Genomic DNA, 27,598 nt, shown 5'->3' with positions numbered 1-27,598 from the left:
ATGTCTGACTGGGAAACGGGCAGCGACGAAGGTGCCGACTCGCCGGGTCGGCCGCCCTCTTCTGCCGCCGGGCGTCTGTGGCAACCGCCGGCGACCCCTTTACAGAGCCGCGGCTCCGTAGACGGCGGCGGGAGACGAAGGAGCGCTGAGTGGCGGCGGGAGACGGCCAGTCTCGGAGGGGAGGAGTGGGAGCCGCGAGGCGCTGAAGGCTCCCGCGGCCCGGGAGAGGCGGCGCCGCAGCGGCCGCCCCGAGCCGCCGCAGGCCAAGCTTGGGACGCCGCGGCGCCCCTCAGCTTCCACCTCGATAGGGCCCTGGTCGGGGCTCTCATAGGTAATAACGGCCGCGCACACACCCATCTCACACACGCTTCCCCCCGCGGTGCTTGGCTCGCTGAGGTAAGTGGGTGGGGGAGGAGGAGAGGGCCCAGCCGCAGAGAGGTTTGTTCGTGTGGGCCCCAGCCCCCCCCCCACCACCACCCTGTACCCCGAGGTGTGTCGCTGCTTTCTGTCTCCCTGGCCGTGGAAGGGCCCCAGCCCGTTGTGATCTCCTTGCATCTCTCTCCCTTGGGGATGGCTGGATGCTCTTGCAGGGTAGTGGCTAAAGAGTGGAGCTCTCCCATTTACCGGGGCAGCCGAGCTTTTTCTCCCTAAAGTGGTTGGGTTGATGTCTGTTTCTCGTGGCCAGCAGTCTGTAAAGTCTCTAGTCACGTAAAGGAAGGATGGCTCGCTCTTGAGCTGGTTTTGCTGCTCCATCTCTTCAGCTGAGGTGCCTCTCCTGCCTACACATGCTTTGGATCTGGTTGATTTCCAGAAAAGTTACCTGCATTTTCCCGCATTTTAGTGTCACAAGTTCTTTTATTTATGGATGCATGCACACATATGAAGGTCTTAGGTTTTGGTCACAAATAAATACTTAAAGTTACCATGTGTAGTTTTTGACAGTTCGACCTAAATGGCTATAATACCTGCAGTGTTTCTTTATAATAGGTCGGGGTGGAACTAAGATAAGAGAAATTGAGGATTCTTCGGGTTCCAGGATAAAGGTACCATGTGCTGTGTGTTGTGTAGGCCTAGACTTTATTGGGATTATATATATGCTTTTTCTTCTGTGTAAACCACAGTTACTGCAGGAGTTTGAAGGGTGTTGCACTAGCTGTAATAATTCTACTCTTTTACAAAAAGTGTAAAGTATATGTTTATTTCCCCTTCTTTTAGAAAGGGAATTAAAGGGCCTCTTCCTGGGAAGAGAAGTTTAAAAAAATTAAATTTAAAAAAAAAATCAAAGATTGTTTTCAGTATGCATTCTTACATAATGTTTGTCTTTGCTGTATTAAAAAACTCAGTAAGGTTTTATGAACGTAGGTTATAAAGGGAACCTGTGAAGCTGAAGTAAAGATTTTTGGCAGCATTGCTGTGCAAAACAAAGCCAAGATGTTGATTGATGATGCTATTACAAGATCTGGACAAAACTACATTAGAGGTGGGACTGAGAAAGGTAAGAATGTGTTTGTGGAAAAAAAAAAAAAGATTGTGGATTGTCTTTCCCTATATTTGGTAGTTTGCTGGAGGGTTTTTATATTAGTAGTATTTTACCAAAGTGAATTAACTTTCGCCTTGTTCTTGGACAATGGCACACCTCCTTAAAACAGAAATATCTAGACATCTTCCTTTCTCAACTGTGAACGGTTTCCACCCCTCAAACTGCCAGACTTCTGTGAAAATCTTTTCCTGTGTATTTTCAGCAATTTTAATGAATGCAGAATGCATTCATACTGCTACGTGCTTTTTTGCATTATCAATCTGATTCCCCCAAAACAGAAGTATTGGTTCTAGTTTAAGTTTTAGTGTAGTATCTCTGCAGTATTAAAATCCAATAAGCTTTTATAAATGTAGTCTATAAAGCAAGCATCTACTGATTATAGCATGGATGATGCTGACTTCTTACTACTTTCACGGAAAGTTAGCATTTAAGATCTGATGTTGCACATCATGACTCACTTTACTAGGCTTTATAGTGTTAACTTTATTATGTGGATATGTAATTAATGATTGTATGTTGAAATGCTGCTTGTGTTATTGATATTCGTCTTGCATGTGCACCTGATGACTTTTTGCACAGGCAAACAACATTCATAGCTGTTGATCTGAGACACTGATGAGGAAGGACAGATCCAAGAGTTGTGTTCCAACATTAGAATAAGGAATGGAGTAGTTGTGAGTTTAGATTTTTAGAAGTGCCCCAGAAAGTGAACAAGTATATTTCAAGAGGCTAGAAATAGTTAATGCTGTGACTGCGTTTTCCCCGTGTTTCCAGCTTTTCCACTAATACATAATTATATTGCCATTTATATCTTCAGTGTAAAACTGTTCTTAAGAAGTGTTAACCTCATCAAAAAAAGGGGTATAGAGTGTAACTACACTGAGACTTTTTTGTGGTGACATTAGATGCTTTAGAAGTAAACCTTGCTTTTGTAGCTGTTAAAAAGAAAGCTTTTTGTCTGCCTATCATCTGCTGGATTCACAAGTTTTTCAGAAGCCTGCTGCACAGCAAGCCTTATTTATAGCTGGAGGAGCAGCATTTTGGAACCTGTCATTACTTTCTTTAAGTAGCTAAAGATACTGGAATGCTTCTTTTTTATCAGAACTGGATTTGTACAGGTTTTAACGATGTTTCAGGCTAAGACCTAGGAAAGAATTTTCTCTTTAAATGCTTCGTGTCTATTCAAACTCACATATGAGGCTTTACAATAGGAAAAGAAAATAAGATGTTTCTTTTGGGGGGTGTCTGTGTGTGTGTGTTCTCCCCCATCCTCCAACAGTTTTCATCAAACAGCAGAATTTTGGTACTAACTGCACAGGAAAAACCTTGGACACTATCAAGCCTGAAATAACCCAAGGAAATTCGTGATTAACTGGGCCTCTCTTCGAGGAAAACAAAGCTAATATGAAGCTATGAAGTGGGCAGGTTAGTTTTAAAATTTTGATTGTATAGTACTTGTCTTTATATGATAAATGTGTTGAATGCTTAAACGTTTTTAATTTTTGCTTTGAGATGACTGAATATTTCAGTGTCCAAGTTAGTGAAGTATTTGCAGTGAAGTAACCGTGTCAGTGTTTCTCTGCATGGTCATGGAGGACACTGTACTTGCTCTGTGAAGACTTAAACTTACTACTCGATTGGTATTTTGACTTCACCCTTTGAAAATGCTGTTGTTTTGTATGTGGCCATAGCAAAAATCTGAGGATTTTTAAATATTATACTCTATGTGCTAGTAGAAATTACTTTAGAATTTGAAATGTGGGGAAGTGTTTTTGCAGATACTTAAGTGTTTCAGCCTTCATCTCTTACATGAACAACAGTATTCTTCCACTGCTTTTGACTAGTCACCTAGTACAAGACAGTCTGGGTTTCAGGATTTCCATCTTAAGCTTTAGCAGACTTACTCTGAATCTGTAGCATTTCTTACTGACTCAAGCATACTTTTTCTGATTGTTTAAGATTTGCCTCCAATTGAGAAAAACTTCTATAAAGAATCATCAAGGACTGCATCTATGTCACAAGAAGAAGTGGAACTGTGGCGGTAAGATCATTTCTAAGACAATCATCTGCTTGACAAAAATAACTGTTAAGGTACAAAGCCCAGAAAGTGGGAGATGAAATACTGAGATCGAAGCATTAATGTTAGGGTCTTGTCATAACTTCAATCTTCTTAGGAACTCTTGCTTAGGAATTAAACAATAACTAGTAGATAAGGTATTATTAGTTGCTTGGAAAATTAACTTTAGGAATTAATTGCTTCTCTAAAAGCATTTGATCTAGTTGACTTTCAGAAGGGAAAAAAGTCAAGACAGTTCATTGGCTTTCACTGTTTCTTTGCGTTTCATGAGACAGCATGTTCATGTTTTCTAGAACCTTCCAATATTTTTGTTCACATGTTGAATACCTCTTGGCTGCCACTTTTCCCATGTATTTTAGTCAAATACCATCTTCAAAACAAATTTCAACTTCTGTAACTGTTGTCTTCCTATACCAGTACATCCTGGTGAGTACATGCCTCAGTTGACTCGATCCATTCATTTTGATCCAGCAGTCTACATCATTACTTTGCAAGAAAAGCAGATCATCTGTTTCAAGTGATTCTGTTCAGGCCCTGGTAATAGTTTCAATCCTTTTCAGAAGTTGTGATGAAATTGGTGAGCATTCTTGAAGTGTTAGCTTTTATTACTTTTAGGTTTGCGTAGTGTCTGTTTTTTCCTCTTGCATGCCCACCAGAGAAACCTTGTCACAGTGAGCAAAGCATGGAATTGACACCTGTTTGCTTAAAGTGTGTGTACATGTTATTGTTAGAGCAAGTCAAGAGCAACAACAGAACATTGTTCTGTCAATTCAGAACATGCGTTGAGGAATAGCACTTTTGTGATAAAGGAATGTTTTTCATTTTTCATCTAATCTGTTTAAGGAAAAAAAAGACAGTAATTGGGGAAAAAAAAAGTAAACATGAGAAGGTTGAATTACCCATTCTTTTCCTAGCCCACACCCTGCTTGAAGTAAAACTATTTGCTGATTGGAATCTTCAGAAGAGTACAGAACTGGAATGAACATAAACTGCTTATGCATATTAATACCTGTTAATTTGAGGGAGCCTCAGAACCTCGTTTTTTATGTAACTTTTTGTGTGTGTTGTGGTTTGAGTTTTGTTTGTTTGTTTTAGGAGGGAGCTCAATGTCTCACTGGCCACCTTTTTTCTAAACACTTCTGTTTGTGTTTTCTAGAGCATCCAGGGAGCTGCTCTGAAAATATTTCACGAAGGCTTTTGTCGGAATACAGGGTTCTGAAAAAGAAATCCAGTCCATTCCTATGAGTTCTAGATTGTCTTTAGGTTTAAAACTTATCACAGTTATTTAATTTCACAGAATCATAGAATGGTTTGTTTTGGAAAGGACCTTCAAGATCATCTAGTTCCAACCCCCCTGCCGTGGGCAGGTACACCTTCCACTAGATCAGCTTACTCAAAGCCTCATCCAGCCTGGCTTTGAAAACTTCCAGGGATGGGGCATCCACAACTTCTCTGGGCAACCTCTTCCAGTGCCTCACCACATTCAGAGTGAAGAATTTCTTCCCTATCTCTAATCTAAATCTACCCTCTTTCAGTTTAAATCCATTGCCCTTTGCCCTATCACTACATGCCTTTGTAAAAAGTCCCCATCCAGCTTTCTTGCAGGTCCCTTTTAAGTACAGGAAGGCCACTATAAGATCACCCCAGAGCCTTCTCTTCTCCAGGCTGACCAACTCCAACTCTCTCAGCCTGTCTTCATAGGAGAGGTAATAGAGTGTAATTGTAATAGAGTATAATTGAAGTCTGATATGACAGGACTGCAGTTCATGTTAATATCCATATATGACTTTGACTTACTCATTCTTAAGAAAGAATAATAATTGATGCCTCCAAGAGAAGTTTTTCTGTAGTAAGTCTTTCTTAGAAGTTAGAAGAATAGTCTCATTCAAGAGCCTGAACTTGATTTCTGTTAATGCAGTCTTTTGTGTCAGCTCTACTTTTTCAGATAATGAGACTTTAAAGCAATTGCACTTCTTTAATTCTATACAGGAAAGAAAATAATAATATAATTTGTGATGACTTAAAAGAAGGTGAAAAGCGCTGCATTCCCAATCCTGTTTGTAAATTTGAAGATGTATTTGAGCATTATCCTGATATTATGGCTAATATAAGAAAAGTTGGTTTTCAAAAACCTACACCAATTCAGGTATGTTATCAATTTTGATGACTCTTTATCTGAAGCTTAAGAGAAAAATACATTTAAGTATTTGTTATTTTATGTTAGTCCCAGGCATGGCCGATCATACTGCAAGGAATTGATCTTATTGGTATAGCACAGACTGGTACTGGGAAGACGTTAGCATACTTAATTCCTGGATTCATTCACTTGACTTCGCAACCAATGTAAGGACTGCTTGTGTCTGACTTGTTTAGATGTAGATACTTCCTCTCACCCTCTGTGAGATGGTTTTCTAGTAAAGAAGATAACAAATGATAAACATTGAAAAAAAAATTACAAACCTGGTGTACTAAATACCAAACTTGTCACCTTGTCACTTATCACCAAACTTGTCAACTCGTTAGTAGCAGTGCACTGAGAAAGTCTAGAACAGTCTAAAAATACTTGATGTCAGATGTGATGGACTTTGCCTAGCCTTATATACTCACGTTCTAAAGATGCTTTATTGCAGATCCAAAGATCAGCGAGGAGGGCCTGGAATGTTAGTCCTTGCTCCCACTCGAGAACTGGCTCTTCAAGTAGAGGCAGAGTGTTTGAAGTACACATATAAAGGAATTAAAAGGTAATCTCACTTCTCTCTTGCTTGTTAAGTAATTTTTTTTTCCCTACCACTTGTGGCTTAATTCACCTGCTAAAATAATTGCATTTGTTAAGAGGGGAGGGAAAGATAGTAAATGCAGAGTTTGTATTTTCCCAGTTTTAGAGTGCCTGTTTTGACTACTCTCACAGTGAAAATCTTATTTCTTATATATTTGGAGTTCTCTGTAGTTGTGGCTTTGTCTGTTGCTTCTTGGCTTCTGTGTGGACTGCTGAGAAGAGTCTGGCTGTGTCTTCTTGGCACCTTGTTAGGTAGCTGTAGAAAGCATTAAGATCTCCCTGAGCCTTGTCCTCTTCAGGCTGAACAAGCCTGGTTACCAGCTTCTCACATCATGCACTCTGTCCTCTTGACCATCTTGGTTGCTGTCTAGTGGGCTTGCTCCAGTATGGATATGTCTGTGATGTAATAGAGGCGGGAGCTACAAAAAGTGGATATTATCCTGCAAGTGTGGTCTCACAAGTGTAAATAAGGAGGAATAATCAGTCTGCTGGCTACCTTCTCCATAGTACACAGCTGGCTTTCTTTTCTGTGGGGTTACACTGCTGAATAATGTTCTGTTTCAAGCCCACCCAAGTCTTTTCTGCAAAGCCATCTTCTAGCATGTTGGCCCTCAGCCATGAGGTAATTCCATCCCCATCTTTGCTTTTGTTAAACTTCATAGGATTCCTGTTAGCCCGTTCCTCTAGTCTTTTGTGGTTCTTCTGAGTAACAGCCTAGTCCTACTATATCAACTGCTCCCCCAGTTTCATCCACAAACCTGCTCAGAGTGTTAGGTCTTCATTTAGCTTTTAAAAAGACATTACTGTACCATGAAAGTTACTTTTAGGGCTCTGGTAACTTTGTATAGCGTACAGAATTAGTCTTGTAGTCATCAAGTACTGAAACGTACGTTCTGCCTCCTTCCCAGAAATACTAAGGAGTTTTACAGAGTGTGTTAAGTTTGTACACCTTATCAAGTGTACTGATTGTTTTAACAGCAAAATGTTTGACTTTTGATGGTACCATTTAGAAAATCATGCATCCTTTCGTATGTTCATCTCTTTGTTTTTTTTGTGTGAATATTTTCAGAACAACCCAAAACATACTTGTAGATTAATAGCTATCTTCCTCTCAGGATTACTTTCACTGCAATTTCAGCAGAAAGCTTGCTGAACTTTTGAGGGAGTATCATTCAGTGTTAACTTACTGTGATACTGTCAGTCACATTTATGGTATTCCTTCCTCTTGGTAATGCTTGATGATAACTTTTTCAATAATGCTAGATGATAACTTTTTCAAATGAAGCAACATAGTGGTATTTATGTGAAAAAGACTGACTTCAGTTGAACCTTAATACACTGCTTCTGTAATGCATTTATTTTTCAGTATTTGCATATATGGTGGTGGGGACCGAAAAGAACAGATACACGTGGTTACCAAAGGTGTGGATATTGTTATTGCTACTCCTGGCAGACTGAATGATCTTCAAATGAACAACTTCATAAATTTGAAGAGCATAACATACTTGGCAAGTAGCTGATACGGAATGAGTAACGCACCAGTTGGGAAATGGTTGACAGTTAGTGTGAACTTAAGCTTTAATGAAGTTTTCTTTAAACTTTTTAAGTCTTAATTACAGTACATCTTAATATTGTGATTAGTGTTGAAGGAGTGGTTCATACTTGCCATAATTGCATTGCAGATGTGGAATATTCACTAGGAAAAAATAAAATAGGTTTTTAGCACAGTAAGCATTTTAAAGATGCTGAATTGTTATCTCACATTAGTAATATTTGCTGTTTAAAAGTTCATTTTGGCAAGATCAGTTATTAATGGATTAAATACCTTTCACAGGTTGTCTGTCTTCCTTTTATTGTAAAGGTTACCAGTGACTCAAGTTCTTACTGAAATTTGTGCAGCAGTAAGTCAGAGTTAGACATTTAAATGCTTAAGTGACTGACTTTCTTTGATCTCAGTGGGAAAATAGCCATGTAAACATTGTTGTGAATCTTTGTCTTCATTTCATTCTTGCCTTTTCCTGTGCTGGACACTTAAAACCATTCCTATTTTGTAAAATGCTTTCATATATTTAAATTAATTCTGAATTGTCTGTTCAATTCAACAAGCCTAACATGCTGCCTAGCTTGACAGTTTGGCCTGCTTTCCCTCCTTTATCTCCACCCTCACTCCCCTCTAAGGATTAAATACTCATTATGCTGTAACAAGTTAGCTTCAATTGTAGCTAATGGTTGTGAGCTTACTGGCAAGGCCAGTGATGGTATAGCATCGTTGGAAATTTGGCCATCTGAGAAAAAAAAAATACTGGAAGACAGGGAAGTAGCCTCATGTAGAAGAGTCACATGTAATTGCTAAGCAGGAGGAATAAAGGCTTGAAAATCTGCTTTCTGAAAACTATAGGACAAGGGGCAATGGCTTTAAACTGAAAGAAGGTAGGTTTAGATTAGAGATAAGGAAGCAATTCTTCACTGAGGGTGGTGAGGCCCTGGAACAGGTTGCCCAGAGAAGCTGTGGATGCCCCATCCCTGGAAGTGTTCAAAGCCAGGTTGGATGAGGCTTTGAGCAACCTGGTGTAGTGAAAGATGTCCCTGCCCATGGCAAGGAGGGGGTGGAATTAGATGATGTTTTTAAGGTCCCTTCCAACCCAAACCATTCTGTGATTAGTATATTTCTCTACCAATGTGAAGTATGGTCATACTACAATCACATCACTGCTTTACAAAGCAAAGAATATGTATGTAACCAAAATCAGATGTTTCAGTATGTGCAGGATATACCATAGTATAACATTACTAAAAAGAATTAGCTATCAAACTAAAAAATACGTTGATGTAAACCAGGAGAAAAGTATTTGTTGTAGTACTGCTAGCAGTTAAATATTTTCAGAAGATTGAAACCAGTGCATGGACCATGTTTTGCAAAGTGGTTAATGTCTCATGCCTCAGGCTTTCTGGAAATGCTGTGCTTCTTTAGGTCCCATATGAAAAGTTGGACATCCAAAATGCTGTTTTTTTCTACGTTACCACATATTTTTCCTTGTAATTTCTTGTACTTTTCAGTATATAAGATGCTTTCTGTTTCCACAGCATCATTGTCAATTTCAGCCAACAAATAATTTAATCTTGCAGCCTTATTTCAGAGAAAAGAGAGGGATATTAGATTTCAACTTTAACACCTTGGATGAAGAATGCTCTTCATTGAAGAGCTTTATTTGGTTTTCCTTTAAAGATATTGATGAGTCTTGTGAATGCTCCCAAAGTGCACTGAGTATTATTTGCTGGTAGGATATAATTGTTTTCCAAAGGACTTCCAAGGTTAGAGACCAGGATGCGGTTGTTTGTTTAAAAAAAGAAAAAAAGAACAAACAAAAAACCAAACTCTGTTAGAATGAATTATATTTGAATATACACTGTACACAGTTGAATTGGAGGCAGGGAATTTGTCTTCTTGCCTGACAGCTATCGAGTTCTGCAGTGTCCTTGTGTAAGCCAGAATGCACGGTCTGGCTTTTTTCCTACCTCTAACGAGGAACTAAATCGATAAATGATATTTTGGTCTAGTATGAGATCTTTGTCAAGATAGAAATGAGATTTCCCCTTGAAGTTACCAAAAATTTCTTATGAAAGTGTGTTGTGCGGTGTCCGTCCCTGTCCGTTGTCCTGTGTCGTCCTACCTATCCACACCCCTCCCCGGTTTGGTTGGCTTTGATTTTATTGTTTTTTGTGGTTTTTTTAACTCTGTGCTGAATCTTAGGTACTAACAAAAATGTTGTTAAAACAAACAGTTATTGTTTCTTCTTTCGTTGACTTCAAGTGCTCTTGAAGGTGTGAATTTTCTTGTTCTGCCTGCAAATGTATTACTAAATGGAAAAGCTTCAAGGAAACTGAAGAGACGAAATAGAAGTTGAACAGGTTTTGCAATACATTGTGGAGTGGATTCTACAACTAAAATTGTTACTGTTAAAATGATCTGCTATGTAATGTGCTGAAACCCTTATCTAAGGAACTAGACACAATAAATACCTTGTTCTGAGCAGGTTTTAGATGAGGCTGACAGAATGTTGGATATGGGATTCGAACCTCAGATAATGAAGATCCTAATAGATGTGCGGCCTGACAGACAAACTGTTATGACAAGGTATGTAAACATGATAGTGCTCAGTATTTGAACACTGTGAACATAAGATTATTGAACAAGTTAACTTCAAAACAAATGTGTCAGTTTTAATAAGATTTTACTAGCCTAAATGGGAATGGCATCAGTTTTATGTCTAATTCTGTCTAGTCAGTCCTAATGAGTCATTTGACAATTTTATCTTCATTTCTTACCCCTTTTCTGTCGTTTTACATCAACTATAAAAACAACTGAGTTCTTCCCAGAAAGGAAGGTGCTCTGGGAGTGCTAGAATTTGCCATATCAATTCGAAATGCCAACTTCCACATCTCCATCTGGGACCAGACGTGTATCCTAACCTTCTGACCAGTATCTGTGCTGGTCTGTACCTGCACTAATTTTGAAATTATGCAGCTTTTGGGAGCTTAACAATCGAATATCCCAACAATAACTTTTGTTACCGTCTTTTGCATTGGAGCTGTTGTTTTAGAGATAAAACCAGACTAGAAGCTTGCTTTTTAGGTATCATTAAACTACAAAGTTCACTTTTGGCTTCATTAGAAAGGCTCCATAACCATTGTCTGTACTTTAACCTAGAAAGTGATCTTTAAAGCTTGAGTGCTGTTTACGAATAACTTAAGATTATTTCTAAATGTTATATAAACTCACTACTGTTATTGCATACTCGAGTGTCTCACTGGTGTATAAGAAAGGAAAGAAAGAAGAATGTGATGAAATTAATGAACTAGAGAAGATATTGCACTCTGTTCTCATGTGCGTGTTTTCCTCTTCACTTCCTCTTTAGTGCTACTTGGCCTGATGGTGTTCGTCGCCTAGCCAAATCCTATTTGAAAAATCCTATGATTGTATATGTTGGCACTCTTGACTTAGCAGTAAGTTGGTCTGTTGTCTTTTTTTTTTTTTTTCCCTTTTGGAGAAGAACCTACAGTTAAACCAGGAAATATTTCGCTTGTAACTATGTGTAAGTAAATGTGTGTAACTTCAAAATCAATCCGAACTTTGAAAAAAACAGAAAACAGCTCCATATTATTCTTTCAAAGTTTCATTAAAAGTTTAGAAAGAAGTTTAAAAAAAAAAAATGTAGAAAAGAACTTTGTTCTTATATTTCTGTAACAAAATCTTGAAGGCCTAGGTATTCCTTAGAAGACATCACAAGTGGGCAAGTATCAATCAAATTGAGGTTTGGATATTGTACTTTGCTGTGCCATGTGTTCTTGCTTGAACGTTTATTTTTGCAGCCTCCCTTCTGTTCAGCAAGTTCTTGTTTGTTACTTACTTTTCCTTCTGAAGATCTTCTTTCTAATGCATACAGCTCCTTATCTGGATCTATGTTTCTTAACTGCAGCTTTCTCAAAGAGAGTGGAAGCTCTCTAGTAAAGTCCTGGAGGGCGCTTGTCTAGAGCAGGAACAGTATATTTTAGAGGAAGAACTGTCTTTAAAAATCCAAAACTTCTAATACGTAAATATAGTTGCATACTTGTCATGCTGGTGCAGCTATGTGTAGTTGGCTTCAGTACCAGCAGAATTTAGAAAAATAGTAGTTATTCCATGATCGCCACATCCTGGTCCAGAGATTGCTTTGACTTTAGTTCTTAAACGATGAAATTTTCCTTTTCAGTCTCACTTTTCTTAGTGAGATAGGGAATGAGGAAACTTAATATCTAATACACCTTTTAGGTAGAAATAGGAGGAAAATGTACATTTTGTCTGGTCTGTTCAGAACTATGCTTTTGTTAAAGGGCACTACTTGTCAAAGACACAGGATCAGGATTGAAAGATATCAGCTGCTATTACAGCTGTCTTGTCTAATGCATTCATCTTTTACAGAAGCTTCTCTTAATTGAAGGGGGTGACCTCTGGGTGGAGGGGGAAGGGTTCCCATGTGGAGACAGAATCTTTCTATGTACTTGATTGATTCTTCAGCCAGCCTTGCCACAAGATTATGATGCAGTGCCATGAGAATGTCTGGACTTTCATACTACTTATGTAGTATATCTTAGATATTGGCAACCTTCAAATATAATGGAGTAAAGGGGTTTTTTTTATTAACAAACTGTTGTTGGAAGAATTGGACAGAACTGATCATTTCAAATAGATTAGAGAGTCTTATTTAAAAAGCTTATTTAAAAGCTTGTCTTTTCAAGTAAGGCTGGCATTGTTCCAGTTTGCTCTGGATTAACATAAAATATCATAGAATCTCAAATATACTCAAACTACTACAATCTGATTTTCACTAATAATGGGGATATTTATTTTGCCTCACTAGTCTACTAATCTGTGCCCTCTAAATCTCTACAAATACATTATTTGGCAAACTGCTTAAAGGTGAATTTTACTATTATCCTAAAGCAACTAGGAAACAACAAATAAGTCTGCATTGTTTGGACTCCAAACTGATACATATTTTGACTTTAAAATAGTTTTTCATGGTATCACGTTACTAATTTTATAATGTCGTAATATGGGAATTAACAGAAAAAACATTATTCTACCTGTTTCTACTTCACATCTCTTTTTGCTTTTCAACAGGCAGTAAATACGGTGGAACAGAGAGTTATTGTTATTGCTGAGGAGGAAAAGAGAGCTTATATGCAACACTTCATTGACTCTATGAAGCCAAAAGATAAGGTCATCATTTTTGTGGGAAAAAAACTTACGTATGTAATCAGTTCCCAATATTACATCTGTTCGTTCTTCCTAACAGAAATACTGGATAGTTTCTTAGTACATGTAATAATTACCGAGTGTAACAGCTCTTGCCAGCAATGTGCTGGTAGTAGTGGCGTTTGTATTTATTTATTTTTTCATTCATTCATTCCTCCAGACTGACTGGTAGTTTGTATCCTTTTTAATATCATTAGTGGTGGTGGCAAATCTCAATTTCACATAGTTAAAGTAGATGTTAAGATTCTTGGAGATACATTAATGTGATGTACTGATTACTTGCATATGCAGCTGGTGCATACAAGACCTGATTGGAGGGGGAGGTCATTGAACCATACCTGAGATTTTTTGAGTGAACAACACAAAAATCGTCTATTATTTCTGTTATATATAAATCAAAGCAAATGTTTATGTGAGGAATAGTCTTGGCTTTCATACAGGTTTATAATAAGTATTGGCTGACCTAGGTAGGGTTTTGTCCTTAGGCACATGTTTAGCTTTTGTCGTCACTTTATGACCTTTTGGATCTAAATCTAGACGCCGTCGTGGGTTTTTTTACCTTTTTTTTTTTTTGTCTTTTCAATAACGATTGTTTTATTTCATCCTAGAGCTGATGACTTAGCAAGTGACTTTGGTCTCCAGGGAATTCCAGTACAGTCACTTCATGGTAACAGGGAACAGTGTGATCGGGAGCAGGCTTTAGATGACTTCAAGACAGGTATGTTTGTACCTAAGTACTGGCATGTTTAGCCCAGGTTTTTAAAGCTTGTCATGTGCAGAACTTTGTCTATTTTGTAAGTGCCATGTCTCTTCAATACCATAGAAATTAAAATATTAGAGGTCTGAAGGATATATTTGCTTTGTTAATTTGATAAACAACAAATCCAGGAAACAAAAAGATCACTCTTCAATAAAATTTGGAATGGAATGTCTAAGAGCTAAATAATTCAAAGTAAGGCTTATTTTATTTTGAAATCTCTGTGGAAAATGCAATATTGTGTTAGTCTACAGAATGCTAAATTTAAGTGTCAAATGGTGATGCTTTCAGTTCTGCTCTTGATTATGCCAGTAGGGTTATGCTTTGGAATTACGTGACCACATGCTAATAAAACCAATAGTCCTATGATAAAGATGCCAGCAGAGAATGTAGTTGTTAAAGTTTCTGTTCTTTTCACAGACTCTTTATATCAGCTAGGTGTGTTTCTTAGTTCTCCTGCACCCTGCTGTTCTACATGTGAAATACAAGTACTTGTAAAATAACGTTTTTGGGTGCTTACTTACCACCACCTATTTGAAGCTAACTCAGTGTCATGTGCAACAAGCATGTTTTTCCTTTATGTGCTAAGAATAAGTGTATTATACACTAGAAGATCAATAGACTGGAGTATATTTTCTTTTTATTCCATAAACTCCCATTTTTTCTGTTGCACTTATTTTAGGTAGAGTCAGAATACTGGTAGCTACTGACTTAGCATCCCGTGGCCTTGATGTGCATGATATTACTCATGTTTTTAACTTTGACTTCCCTCGCAACATTGAAGAATATGTTCATAGAGTAGGTCGTACTGGAAGAGCAGGGTGAGTGTTTACAAGAAAATAGTAACATGTTGTTAGTATTTTATGCGCGGTGTAGGTGTTTCTCTTGTGAAATGCTAGAGCTGCAGGTGATGGGGAGTGAAGACTCTGGAGTTTGTGAAAGTGTGTTTTAGATAATAACACACTGCTTTATGTTTTGAAATTAATTCACTGTTAAATTTAAGGCAAACAAGTTTTCAACTCTTCTGTTTTTTCATTGAAGTGCATGGGAATGAGAGATGTTTGAAAGGTGGTTTAAATCTGGGGAAGAATTACAGTTCAAAACAACTTCCGTGTAGATATTCTGAAATGTTACTTCCTTGTTTGTCTCTTTGTGAGCTGCTGGGTTGTTTAGTTTCCTAGACAGCCCATTGGGGAAAAAACACACAGAAGTTCAAAGTTTTCAGCCTGTCATGGTGGTGTAGTTTGGTGTTAGGATTTTGGAATGCTGCTTTTCGAGGTCAGCACAAGTGTGATTTTTCTTGGGTATGTGTTTATTTTAATCATGATATGAATGTATGTCTCTTCACACTTAAATATGCTCTTTATGCTAGGTTTATTGTTTAAAAGTCTAAATTAGTTGCACCTTTGCTCCATGTTAGGTGAATTGCCACATTCTGATCTCTATGAAAAGTTGCTTTCTGTCATGTGCATAGTAAATACTCAAGCCGTTTTTATCTACCAGTTCAATATATGGCCTGTGGTACAATTTATGTCCATATAGGTCAGTAGGAACAGCCTAACAGCAGCTGTTTTGAAAATCAACAGTTGTTTCTTTCCTTGTTTAGGCGCACTGGGGAGGCAGTAACGCTTGTCACGAAGAACGACTGGAGGGTTGCATCTGAGCTGATTGAAATTCTGGAAAGAGCAAACCAAGTAAGAATACGTCTTACTGGGTAAGATTTATATTGGTTCTGGGTTACCACCTGAAACAGTGGTAACCCAGAACCAAGGTCTAAGCCTACTTAGACCTTTCTTGCTGAGTGTTTGTAGTGTCTCAAGGGAAAAAAAATGGGTACCTAAGTCTCTCTTGTCCTGGATATCCTTCACTGTGTTTTACCTTCAGGCAAGTCCCAAAAAAGAACCAGGAACTTGAATCAAAGCTTTCCACTTCTCTCCATCCAGAGAAAAAGTAACTAATATACACTCTTATAGAAGTCTGCAGAGGAATAACAGGATCTATTTTATTTCACAGTGTCCTGGTTTTAGCTGAGACAGTTAGCTCTTCTTTTAGCAGCTAGAAGAGCTCCGTGTTTTGGTTTTACTCAGAGGCTCGCTCTGAGAAGAATGTTGATAGCAAGTTGATGCTTGTGGTTGGACGTGAGACTCCAAGGACTTTTCAGTGTGCCGGAGTGCAGAAGCATGGCGGGATAAAGGGGGAGCATAGCCAGGACAAGGGAGACACAATTCCCCTTGTGATTTGTGGTGGAACTTAAGATTGAGGGCCAAACTGGCCAATTAGTATTCCATATCTCGCAGCGTCATCATGCCCAGTATAAAAGTGAGGGGCAGCCGGACAGAAGGGCTTTTGCGCTTTGGCTCTTTCACCGCTTCTGCTCTTTTGTGCTTGCTGTGCTTTTGCTCTATTGCTTTTTTTTTTTCCCTCTCTCTCCCAGTACTCCCACTCTCGGAGTACTCTCTCTCTCTCTCTGCCCCTCTCTATTTCGGGGCCTCGTATTTGTCCGGGATTGCAGCTTCGAGATGAGACGGGCTTTGCATACGAGGGGGTGGTGAGCACCTACACTGTGTATTAAATCATCTGTATTAAATTGTTGTTATCTCAACCCACAGGTATCCCATTTATCCTTTAATTCTCTCCCTCATCCCTGGGGCTGGGGGAGGGTGAGTCAACGACTGGCGGTTTGGTTGCCAGAACGGCCTAACCCACAACACACAGTATTTTATTCCATTTGTATTTAAATTGTGGATTTGCATATCAATGTTCCTGTGTAACAGTGTAAATACTAATAATATTTCTATCAGAAGAAGCTCAACTGTGTATCAGTTTATTATATCTGACAGTTGTGATATCTGCATACATTTTTCCAAGCTATCTTTCTTACAGATGTTTGTAAATAATATGGGAATTAGGAATGGAATGCGATTTCTTTATTTTTAAAGAAACATTTCTTTACTTGCTACCATATCTGAGAAGCCAGAGACAATTATGTTGCTGTGTCTCGGTGTAACAAGAAACCATGTTTTGCCTGATTTATAGTAAACCCCTAGTTCATGCCCTGACTTACGTTGAAATTTTTTAATTATTTTTTTTTTTATTTGGAGGGATGGTAGTTTGAGTACAAACTAAATTACTTTTACCTAGGACCTGTGGTTGTTATTGTGGACACTTACTCAAATTTTAAACCCTGAGTTAGAACTTCACCTAAATCTTCTGGTTTACAACTCTTCTTTGAAAGATGTTATGCCACTTATTGCAAACCTGGTAAGATGCTTTTGAGGGAGGAAAAGCTAAAAGAAAAAAACAAACAACCAACAACAAAACAAGAGCCAAGAGTTGTCTCCTACTAATTTCTTAAAGTTGCAGGTTGGTGGGGGTGGGTGTGTTTATTTGGGTTTTGGGGTTTTTTTGGGGCTTTTTTAGAAAGTGTAAGAGATAAACCAGTAATGATGCTTTGAGGCCACTTAAATAGAACTTGAAGTGCCTTGTTCTGTTTTCTGAGTCAGCTATTACCATCCATGCCCTGTTTCCTGCTGCAGACTGTGAAGTTCCTAAACTTTTTTGACATGTGATAGTTCAACTGGCAACGGGTCTCTTGAGTTCAGGGGAGAAAAGAGGCATCTTTGAATCCTTACTTTTAAGGGTAACTGTTAGTCACAACATTATTCTCAAACTTTTAGTTATAGCTGATAGAAGGGAAGTATCCATACAGGCAGCGTTGGTTTTTTTCCCTCTCTCATGACAATGAAAATATCATTATTCAGTCTTAAAACATCGTCATGTAAAAGGGAAGGAGAGCAACTGAAAACATGGTCTCAATGTTCAAAATACTTCAATTTCAGAATAAGTGAGGTGCATTTGTTAGCTAGATCTTTTCCATGATTTCAGATATACAGAAAATCTCCCTAAAGAAAAACAGCTAAAGCAGAAAGATTTCTATATCATACTGCAAGGATCTTTTATATAAGTTTATTAAAAAGCATGGACAGATTTATTGGGGAATCAGGTGGGAAAACAGTGATCTCTGTAATACCAAGAAGTGTTATATATAAATTATGGCATCTTTATCCTTTTTTGTTTTCTCATTTGGCCTACCATTCCTAGCTTATATGTTTAGCAGATATACAGATTGTCCACATAAAAATCTCAACAAACCACTAGATGCTGGATATTACCTCACCAAGATTATGTTCCATATCCTGGCTTCTTCCCGCTCTTTCCTTGTGCCTGCTCGAAAACCACTCTTGCAAGAAATTGTTGCAATTTTAGTTGGAATAAATGCTGTTCCATGCTGTAGGAGAGCATCTGATACTGAGGAAGACAATCATCCAGTGTTTTAACTGAAAATTAACTTTGTCTCATTACTTCTGTCTCTTTTGATACAGGTCTGTAATGACTTTCAGCTCGAGAAATGCATAATTTTTCACTTTATTTTTAAACAATGTCTAAAACTTAGGCAGAATAGACTGTTCTATAGACATCCTGTTCTGTGGACTCCTGACAGCCAAGGCAGTTGTTTACCAGTAAGAGCAATTCAGCTCATAAAACATATAGTAATGAGCTGACTCTCATGCCAGCTTAAGAAAAGTTGCTGATAACAAATGGCAAACACTGCTGAATTATATAAAGCCTGACAAAAGAAGTTGGAACTGGAAGAATAAACCTTCCTACTTGACCAGGCCCTTTTTCCTGGCTGCTTTCTTCACCTGTTCAAGCACTACAAACGAGGTCTAGGAGTTTCTAAGGAGACTTAGCAGTACTTAAATCTGGTCATACTGTACTGTTTGCACAGTGTTTGTGTCAGTGGTGGAGGGACAAACCACAGAGGCTGGACAATCACATTAATACCATGCTCACACGCACTGCGGAAGCTTGCTCTTCACTCTCTGATCAGGAAACTGATTCTGGAATTAATATCTTCTACCTGCTGCATGGCTACATGCTGCAGCAGATTGTTGAAGCAGGCTGATTTTGACAGATTAGTGATCTAAAACCTCTTCTGACAGTAGTCACTCATACTGCTTATTGCAGTAAACGTTGCAGTAATGTCTGCATTATGCCTGATCTGGTTTAAGGCAGCTTGTTGGACACTGCCTTTGTTCTGTGATCTATAAGAATGGTGTGTGGTGGTTTTTCTTTCATTCAGTGGTCAGTGTCACTCAACCTAATAAAGTCTGTCTGTAATTCTTTGCATCTGGCCTCAGTCCTTACGAACGTGAGTAACTCTGAGGTGACAGAGCATGCCGACGATACTATTCACTTCCTTTTCCACATAATTACAAACATGCCAGAAAGCACTGTGGATCTTGCTAAGATTCTCTTGTGACCTCCCAGTGGGAGGAGAACTGACCACTTTCTCCTGCCCTTCTTTCTTGTCTTCAGGTATTGTTTTATCCATGTGAAAACCCTTCCTATGGCAGTGCTTTCTTTAAGTACCAAAGTTTCTTTTCAGAGAACTTCCAAAAGGAATTTAATATCAATAACATTCAAATATATATACGTATATAGAGTATGATATCATGTTTTAGTGGCATTGGACTTTTTTTTCCCAGCTGTTCATTATCACTGAAAGATACATTTCTATCTGAAATACAAATGTTTTAATTAGCTGGTTATATGTTGTAATCGGATACGGTGATACTAGCACACATATGTAGTTGAAAATCCAGGGACACTGTGCCGATTATTTTTCAGTATATTTCAGTGTAATTTTAAGTAAAAAGATGTATCCGTGCATCTCTACAGAAAAGACAATCTACAAAGCGACAGGAGCCAGATAAATAACAAAATCAAGTTTTGGAACACACAAATCAATAGCATTTTTATGAAGCAGAGTCTAAAAGTTCAGATTTGTTTAAAACTGACCTTGTTCTTGTGCTTCTTTCTTTTCAGGTAGTTCCTAACGAGCTTATTGCAATGGCAGAAAGGTACAAACAATTTCAAATCAGAAAAGAAATTGAAAAGGATATACGAAGACCTCAGAGAAGCCCTCAAAATAACTGTAATCCCTTGAAGTTACTGAAACAAAGTAAGTGATTATAGTTAGTGTTAGCATCTATGGGCTTGAATTTAAAGTTCCTTTTCTCAGTTGTCTTCTGTGCCTGTCACATATAAATAAAATGTATTTTTAAAAGTGGCTTAAAAAAGTAGATTAACTGTATATAGAAATAAATCTAGTCTTGCACTTGGATGCTATTTTCACTTCAGAAAAATTAATTTCATTATTTTTTCTTGTGTGATGTGTGTAACTTCCAAAGCCATTATCTGCTGGTTAAAAACAAATATTGTGGGTTTGTTTGTGTGGGGTTTTTTTTAATTACATGCAGTATTAATATATAAGAATGTAAAAGAGTATTTTTCCTTTTACTTTCAGAGAACTGGATTAGTGAATGTAAGCAATGCTTGTTAATGTGGCTTCAGAATACTTACTTTTGCATTGATACGCCCCATCTGCCAGTGGCATGCGGAAGTATTTCCAAGGATAACTTAGTTATTTGAAAACCGCCCTGTTTGCCGTAACTGATGTTTGCTGAAGCGAGTTTTTGTTTGGCTGGTTTTATTTCAAAACTTAACATTGAAAGTCACTTTCGTTAAGACTTGTGTCTCCAGCTTTTTTCAGAGAAATCTGCATTTCCTCCTAATGGAGGAGAGTGTAACAAGAAGTACGTGTTTGTGGCTAACTGGAGGGGGAAAAAAAACCCAACAGCTTCTACTTCTTGTTCTCATGGATGTAATTTGCTAGCTTAAGGAAGAAAAACAGAGTTTACTAGATCAGCGTTAACAAACTCATGAAGAAAAAATACATTTGAAGATCAGCTTTTATTTCTTTCAGATAAAGTTGATTTGTGTTTTCCATTCGGGTGTCAGGTCCTGTCACACAAACTGCTAATGATAATAGGGTATGTTTTCACTTTTTGGAAGTTATATGGGGAGGAGCTATTCCTTCGTTTGACACTTGGTCTGATCTTGTTTTTTACTCACGTGTTGTATGAGTAAATGAAAAACTAATAAACTGAACCTAGTGATATGAGAATGTTTTAGTAAAATTATTCTCTAAATGTTCTTCTGGCCTTTCTTCTTTGTTCTTTGCTTATAATTGGGGTGAAATCTTGGCATTATTTAAGCCAGTAGGTTATTTTGCCTTCAAAAAGCAGGCTAAAAATATGGACTTCCAATGGCTTCTTTAAGAAGCAAAAAATGTATTTACTTATAGCACAGCAGTTCCCAAATTGTAAGTTATTACAATTATTATTTTTTCCTAACACTCTTCAACATAAGAAAAACTGAGCTGAATTCTGATTCTGAGAATGTTGGATTCATGCTGCGTTTTGGCTTTGACAGCCTTTCACGTGGACACTTTTCCTCCTTGATGTGGGTTCAAGATAGGTTTCTTTCTACAAGATCTGTCACACAAATGCACATGGACACAGTAACTTTTACTCTGTTGCATCACATTAGATAATGATTGCTTCCCGAACAAAGTCCAGTAAAAAGACTTAATTTCCAAAGCAATTCTGAAAACTCAGAATTACTTCAGTAGCTTCATGTTATTTTAATAACATGTTCTCTCTTTGCTCACTCTTGCTGGTGATTGCCCTCTGCAAAAGGTCTTCATCAGCCCAGTTGATGTGGAGAAGTTGTTCTGGTTTATGTCGAAGTAACTCCAGTGACTTTTTTTTTTCTTTTGAAAGCAAGAATGTATTTTAGATATTCTGCAGTGGATCTTAATTTTAAATAAAATTGTCATTTTTCACTTTACCCAGTCGTTGATGCCTTTATATTTGGAATCGTAGGAATTACATACAGGGAAATTAACCTGTGCAAATTCTTCTATATGTTCTTGGTCTATCTTGAAGAGATTTTGCAGGTGACATCTACGTTTGGATAGAGAAGATATGTATTACTTAAAACATCCTATTTCTTTTAAGGGTTATGGTAGTGTGACTGAAGTATGAGGTTTTCTCTTAGTGCTCTTGATTTTTGGTTTTGTAGTATCAGACTACTGAGGATTAACTTAAGGTGCAGAAATTCCAGTTTGAAATACGCAAATTACACGATTAGGTAGTTATTGTAAACAATGTTTTTAATACTTCTCCTGAAATATTGGGAATCTGTTGTTCAATTGATAGTTTATTTGTCTTGAAAGGAAATTACTGCTTGCTTTATCTTCCAGGCTGAGCAAGTTGTATTTGGGAATAAAAAAGTGTGGCAGCTGAGACTTTTGCAGGCAATCCAGAAAATATCCCAGATATTTCTGAAAGCAATGATCCAGGTCTCCCAAAAGCCAGTCTGTGTCGTTTGGCCACATGACACACGAGTGGAAAAAAGCAGTTTTGACATGATATGAACAGAATTTTTCCAACTCTTTTGTATGCTTCATTTTAAGTTGCTCTAGAAGATACTTCAGAAGCTTGAGACAACCTTTCCTGTTTAAATAAATAAGAATTTAGTAGGTACCTTCTATGTAGTCAGTTCTATATAGGTATTTTAGGTATTTAAGTGCACATTATTCATGAAAGCAATAAAAATGTTCTTACGCTAACAGAATAACATTTTCAGTAATGTTTTGAATAAGATCTGAAAATAAGTGCAGCAATAGGCTGGATTAGTAGTTCTAATCCTAGAACTTCTGTCTGTGTATGAAGTCAGATTTTAGCAATGATTCTACTTTAAACAACAGTTTTTGTGTATGCACCACTTTCACTGGTAGCCACACCAACACAGAAATACAAAGTGTTGGTCAGCAGCATGCTTACACAGTACGGTCTCCCAGGCCGCAGATGCTACCAGTGTAACATGAACTTGGAGCAGTGATTAAGATTAAAGCTGCCCTTTTAGCTTGGATTTACACTGAAGGAAATACCACTGCCTTCCTGTGGCACACCACGAGGGGAAGAGGTATTATATGTAGTTTAATACATGGCTAGGAAGGGGCACAGCATGTCAGATAATACTCATAAAACAGAGACAAAGAACTATGCATTAGTTTTCTTGTGACTTTCTCGATTCAGTACAAGATGTATATAGGTAAGAAGTTGGTTTGCCATTAAGAAGGTTCTGTATGTCATGTGGGTTTTGTTCTCTCTTCGAAGAAATGTGCAATTTGGCTTTTATTAGAGTGGAAAATTACATTTAATTCATCCTGATCCCATTCAGCAGTTCTTTTCTCACCATCGTTTTAGAAATTGCCTTGGTATGAAGTGTAATTTTGCTCCCAGAGCTCAGAAAGCTGACCCATCAGACTTTTTTAAGCTTGTGGTTCTAAACAGGACTGAGTTTGGGAAAGATTATTTAACAAGTTGCATCTTTTTGCTTTCAAAGGCAAGTCTGGAGTGTAAACCTGCAACGTAATTTGTTTCCACCTCTCACTGAGTAAATGCAAGTCAGACGTTTGGCGAGTACATGTGATGTACTGCTGTAGAACAATCATGCCTAAAAGCCTCCTTCTTGCTCCTTATTATGAGTAATTAGTCTTAGATCAAATTATTAAAACTTAAACTGAAACACTGCCAGACAGTGCTAGCTCAGCTCACGCAGACTTAAAATAAAACGTTCAGATGAAATACCAACCTACAGCACTTCGGTCCATCAGATTCACAGCATGTCTTGGAGCTGCCGTGGTTGTTCATCATGGCCTTCTCAATATGTGAGAAAGAGAGTCGCCAGGTGTTTCCTGAAGTTGAGTACAAGATTGTTACACTGTAACTGTGTCTGTAACTAGGAAAAATAGACACTTTATAATTGACTTAAATATCAGCAATTTCTGTTGTGCTTTAAAAAAAAAAAAAATCAATAACTACAAATAGCTAATGCCTCCTTAATTCCCCAGCTACTCCACTAACATAGGCCATAGTTAATTATTTGGAAGCTTCAACTATAAAGATGTCTGGATTTACTTTCACGTTAAACTTAATTCTGAACTTTCCTGAATTTGTTGAACGTGATTTGGGGAATTACACTACTCACAGAAATCCACTACCTCTGAATTTCTGTTCTTTCAGATTGCCTGAACTCTTTTTGCTGAAATCATCAGTTCTTATAATGCAATGACAAGTTGGGATTTTTTCTGCAAACTAATGTAGGCTTTGGTGTGCCAGTGCCCTGGACAAAAAAAAAAAAAAAAAAAAAGAAAAAGTTGTAACCATCCCAGAGTCCAATGAAAAATAATGTATGTTGCTAGAAAAGCACAGTTTACTTACTGCAGTATATAATTGTGTCTACTGTCCCACTTACAGGGATGTTCCCTGCCTTTTTAGAAGTCTCTTGGTTTTTTTTGTCTTCTGAAGCAAAGGAATGGGTGTTGCTGTTAAGTACAGCACTAGCACAGGAAAGGTTCGTGTTTGTGTGTCTAACATAGTAGATTTACTAAAATGCTCTTAGAAACAGATACTGTACAGCCTGGCAGAGCAGTTTTGTCTTTAGATTTCAGTACAGGACAAGCAGTGTCACAAATCTGGTGTTTTAAAGAGGGATTTCAATTGTCGTTGGATATATCCAGGATAAGATAAAGATCTGGACCTCAAAGACAGAATACTGAACAGTATCTGCATCCCTTTCTATAACACTTGTAAGTGATGAAGTTGTAAAGAAGATATTTCATAACTTAGACTTATTGTCTGTATTTGAGGTACCTCTTGGAGCCTTTTCTCTTTTGTTTTGTTTAGCCACTAAATAAAGTGATTTATTTCTGAACTCTCCCCTGACTTTTCTTCCCAGCCATTGTTCAATTTTGAGGCCATCCTGCGTGCTGGGCGGCCAGCTCTGCTGAACTTCCAAAGTCAAGATGATGTCCACTGATATTTCTGCTGGAGGATTTTTGATCAGAAGAGTTATTGCAGGGCTTCCAGCCTTTTTCCTCTTCACAGTTACTTCCACACCTAGTAACAAAGAATAAATTGATTTTTGTGTGTGTGTATATATATATGTATGTATGTATTAAAAGAAACTTTTTTTTTAATGTTAAGGTTTTTACATAAGAGGAATTTATAATCAATCAAAAGGAATACCTGAGTTCAGTCACTGGCTCTTTATCCTACAGGATATGGATTTTAAATAAAACATTAAGAAGGCCTGTTCAGGAGTTGTATGAAATAAGGAATGTTCTTCTTGAACTACTGTGTTTGCTTGATTTACTATGTCTACAGAATCAGAAATACAGTAATGTTTTCCAGTGAACTGCTTCACTGTTGAAAACATTGAGACTGAAGAGATTTGGCCATGATGTTTCTGAAGGCTTTGCAGAAAGAGACCACCCTAAAAGATGACACGGTTTCCATATAGATCAATATAAAATATTAGGTAATGTGTAAAAAAAAAAAAAAAGCTCTTCCTTTTGCTACCAGCGCAGCAAATGGCTCTTTGTATAGCACAGATGTATTTTCAATCTACAGGTCATGTAGGAAGTACCAAGCATTTGACAGAACCCTTACTATTATTTTCATATGGAAAGGATTGCATAGTGGAGCAACGGGTTAATCACATAATATGACTAGCTCTGATGTATTTGTGGTGATTCTTAGCACAAGAGCAAACTTGAGATACCAGGGGCAGGAGGGGTTACGGTTACAGTGATATTGCCATGAAGAGACAGTTGACTGGGAGCAGAGAATCACATTTTATTAACAACAGGGCAATGCATATGCACAATGCAATTGGAATTAGCACTCCTAGGTGAAGCTTGTTCTCTCAGTACTTACTTTTTATGGTTTTTACTTCTTGTTTGATAATTTCTCTTAGTGCTTGAAGCATTTTAAAGGCTGACAATTTTCCATCTTCATCTAAAAACTTCAACAAGTACTTTTCTTTTGGACTTCTTTTGAATGTTAGATAATAATAGGCTCCAGTGTCATCACATTCCTCCAGCTGAAGTCTTGCAACAGGCATTACAAGCATAATGTCAAACTCATTTGGTTCAGATATCTGCAAAGTATGAGAACACAATAGCCAATGTGCAACTTAGGTTTTATTCTCTTTAGGCTTTTATACCATTTGTGGGTTTGTCTACAACTGCACTGTTGTACTTCTCATGTCTGGTGTGAAATATGAGTTTATTTCTGTGGATTTGTATTACGGAGTGTGCGTTTGAGCAGAGAAGAGCAATTTACTGATAGCAGTTCATTTCCCAGCTTTCCAATTTATTAATTTTCAATAGAGTTTCAGGATTCTTAAGCTGTTCCGAGCAATGCATAAACGCTGGTCTTAGTCATCCTTTTGCACACAGAAATCAGCTGTGAGAAAAAAAAAACACCAAACCACACTGCTAGACCTGAAGCTGGTTTAAAAAAAAAAAAAGCATCCCCCTGTTTGACTTGGTTTGAGATGGCGCTAGTACCAGAAAAAAAGGTAGTTTTATTACAGTTTTTGCAAAAAAAAAAGCAGGAGAAAAGTGAAACTAGAAGCTAAAAATTGTCACAGAGCCTCTCACGCAGTGCTATACCCGCCTCGCCCTCCGGGTACACCGGGCTGACCTGCGTGCGGGGCAGGGCCAGAGCCAGAGCCAGGGGCTCGCTGGGGCTTTAAGGCCAGCCCCGCTCAGGCAGCGCCTCTGGCTAAACGCGCATACACTCATCTTTCAGTAAATTAGCTATTTCACAATTAACTTGTTAATTAACGCAGTCATCCCTCAAGTCTTTTATCGTCGGGAGGCGCCAGCTGACAGCTGTCCTCAAGCGGCAGGAGCAGCCCGAAGCCGGCTGGTGCGAGCCGCCTCCGGGGCTCCGCCTGCCGCCGCGGACACCGCCCGCGTCCCCCCGGCTGCGCTGCGGTACCAGCCCGGAGCCCTGCCCGGCACCTGGGGTGTTTCCCGGGCCGGCGGGAACGGCGCCCCCGCACCCACCTTGACGTGCTCGTAGTAGCTGCCGGTACCCAGCCGCTCGATGGAGCTGAAGCTGCCCTCCTTGCTCCGGATGGCCTGGATCAGGTGCGAGACGACCTGGTTCACCAGCCCCGACGCCTCGGACACGTCCTGGCGGCCCAGGCTGAGCCTCGACAGCACTTCCCGGAGGCGCAGGGCTCCCGCAGCCGACGAGAGCCGGCAGGCGGCCACGGGGGCAGCGACGGCCACGGGGGCAGCGACGGCCACGGGGGCAGCGACGGCCCCGTCGGGCACTGCCGTTCGCCTCCGCGCCGCCGAGGCTCTGGCTGCCGGTGCCCGGCTCCGAGGAGCGGGAGGCGCCTCTTCGCCGCCGGCTGCCGGGCCCTCGGGCAGGCTCCTGGCGATGGAGACTCGCCGCGCCGGGAGGCCCCGCCGGGCGGTGGAGCCCTCCTGCCGAGGGGCCCGGAGGGTGGCTGCGCCGTCCCGGCTGCCGCCTGCGACGCGGCCCCGTGAGGAGCTGCGGGCTGCGCTGCTCGCCGCACCCCGGCCCGGCGAGGCTGCGCGCCGCGCTCCCCGCCTGCCCCGCTCGCCTCTGCCGCGGGCGCCGTCCATAGCCTTCGCTCCCTCTCCGCACCCGCAGGAGGGCGAGCGCAGCCCCGCGGGAGGAGAGTTCCCGCCTCTCGCCTCTTCCAAGTTCCTCTTCCAGGCAGCGCACCTCCGCCGAGGAAACGAAACCCGCACCGGGCGGGGGACCCGCTCGCCTGCGCCGCTCAGCTCCGGCCGATCCTGCCCAAGAGCCCGGGCGCGGGAGAAGTCCCGCGGGCGCGGCCGCCTCCCTCCC

At 39.3% G+C, this 27,598-nt stretch overlaps 2 protein-coding genes across 2 annotated transcripts; one reads left to right on the top strand and one right to left on the bottom strand.

Annotated features, from left to right (window-relative positions):
* Positions 1 to 21,831, top strand: DDX43 (DEAD-box helicase 43). The gene is given in 18 exon segments (XM_086632007.1): positions 1 to 331; positions 988 to 1,043; positions 1,363 to 1,495; positions 2,859 to 2,882; positions 2,885 to 2,965; positions 3,500 to 3,581; positions 5,607 to 5,763; positions 5,842 to 5,960; positions 6,248 to 6,358; positions 7,760 to 7,901; positions 10,428 to 10,528; positions 11,310 to 11,397; positions 13,055 to 13,182; positions 13,798 to 13,907; positions 14,629 to 14,767; positions 15,553 to 15,640; positions 19,836 to 19,971; positions 21,707 to 21,831. Coding segments are annotated over 18 exon segments (2,151 nt in total).
* A 195-nt stretch (positions 21,832 to 22,026) lies between these two features.
* On the bottom strand, positions 22,027 to 27,369 carry CGAS (cyclic GMP-AMP synthase). The gene is made up of 5 exons (XM_086608275.1): positions 26,779 to 27,369; positions 25,640 to 25,862; positions 24,575 to 24,820; positions 23,514 to 23,616; positions 22,027 to 22,369 (listed from the first exon to the last, which is right to left on the bottom strand). The coding sequence occupies exons 1-5, from the start codon at positions 27,367 to 27,369 to the stop codon at positions 22,027 to 22,029; spliced, it is 1,506 nt and encodes a 501-aa protein (XP_086464401.1).
* Between the last annotated feature and the right edge of the window lie 229 nt (positions 27,370 to 27,598).

This window comes from Tauraco erythrolophus, chromosome 2 (genome assembly GCF_009769465.1).
Source record: "Tauraco erythrolophus isolate bTauEry1 chromosome 2, bTauEry1.pri, whole genome shotgun sequence".
Lineage (NCBI taxonomy): Eukaryota > Metazoa > Chordata > Aves > Musophagiformes > Musophagidae > Tauraco > Tauraco erythrolophus.
Note: the sequence above shows the minus strand (reverse complement) of the source record. Positions and strands in the feature narration are given on the sequence as shown.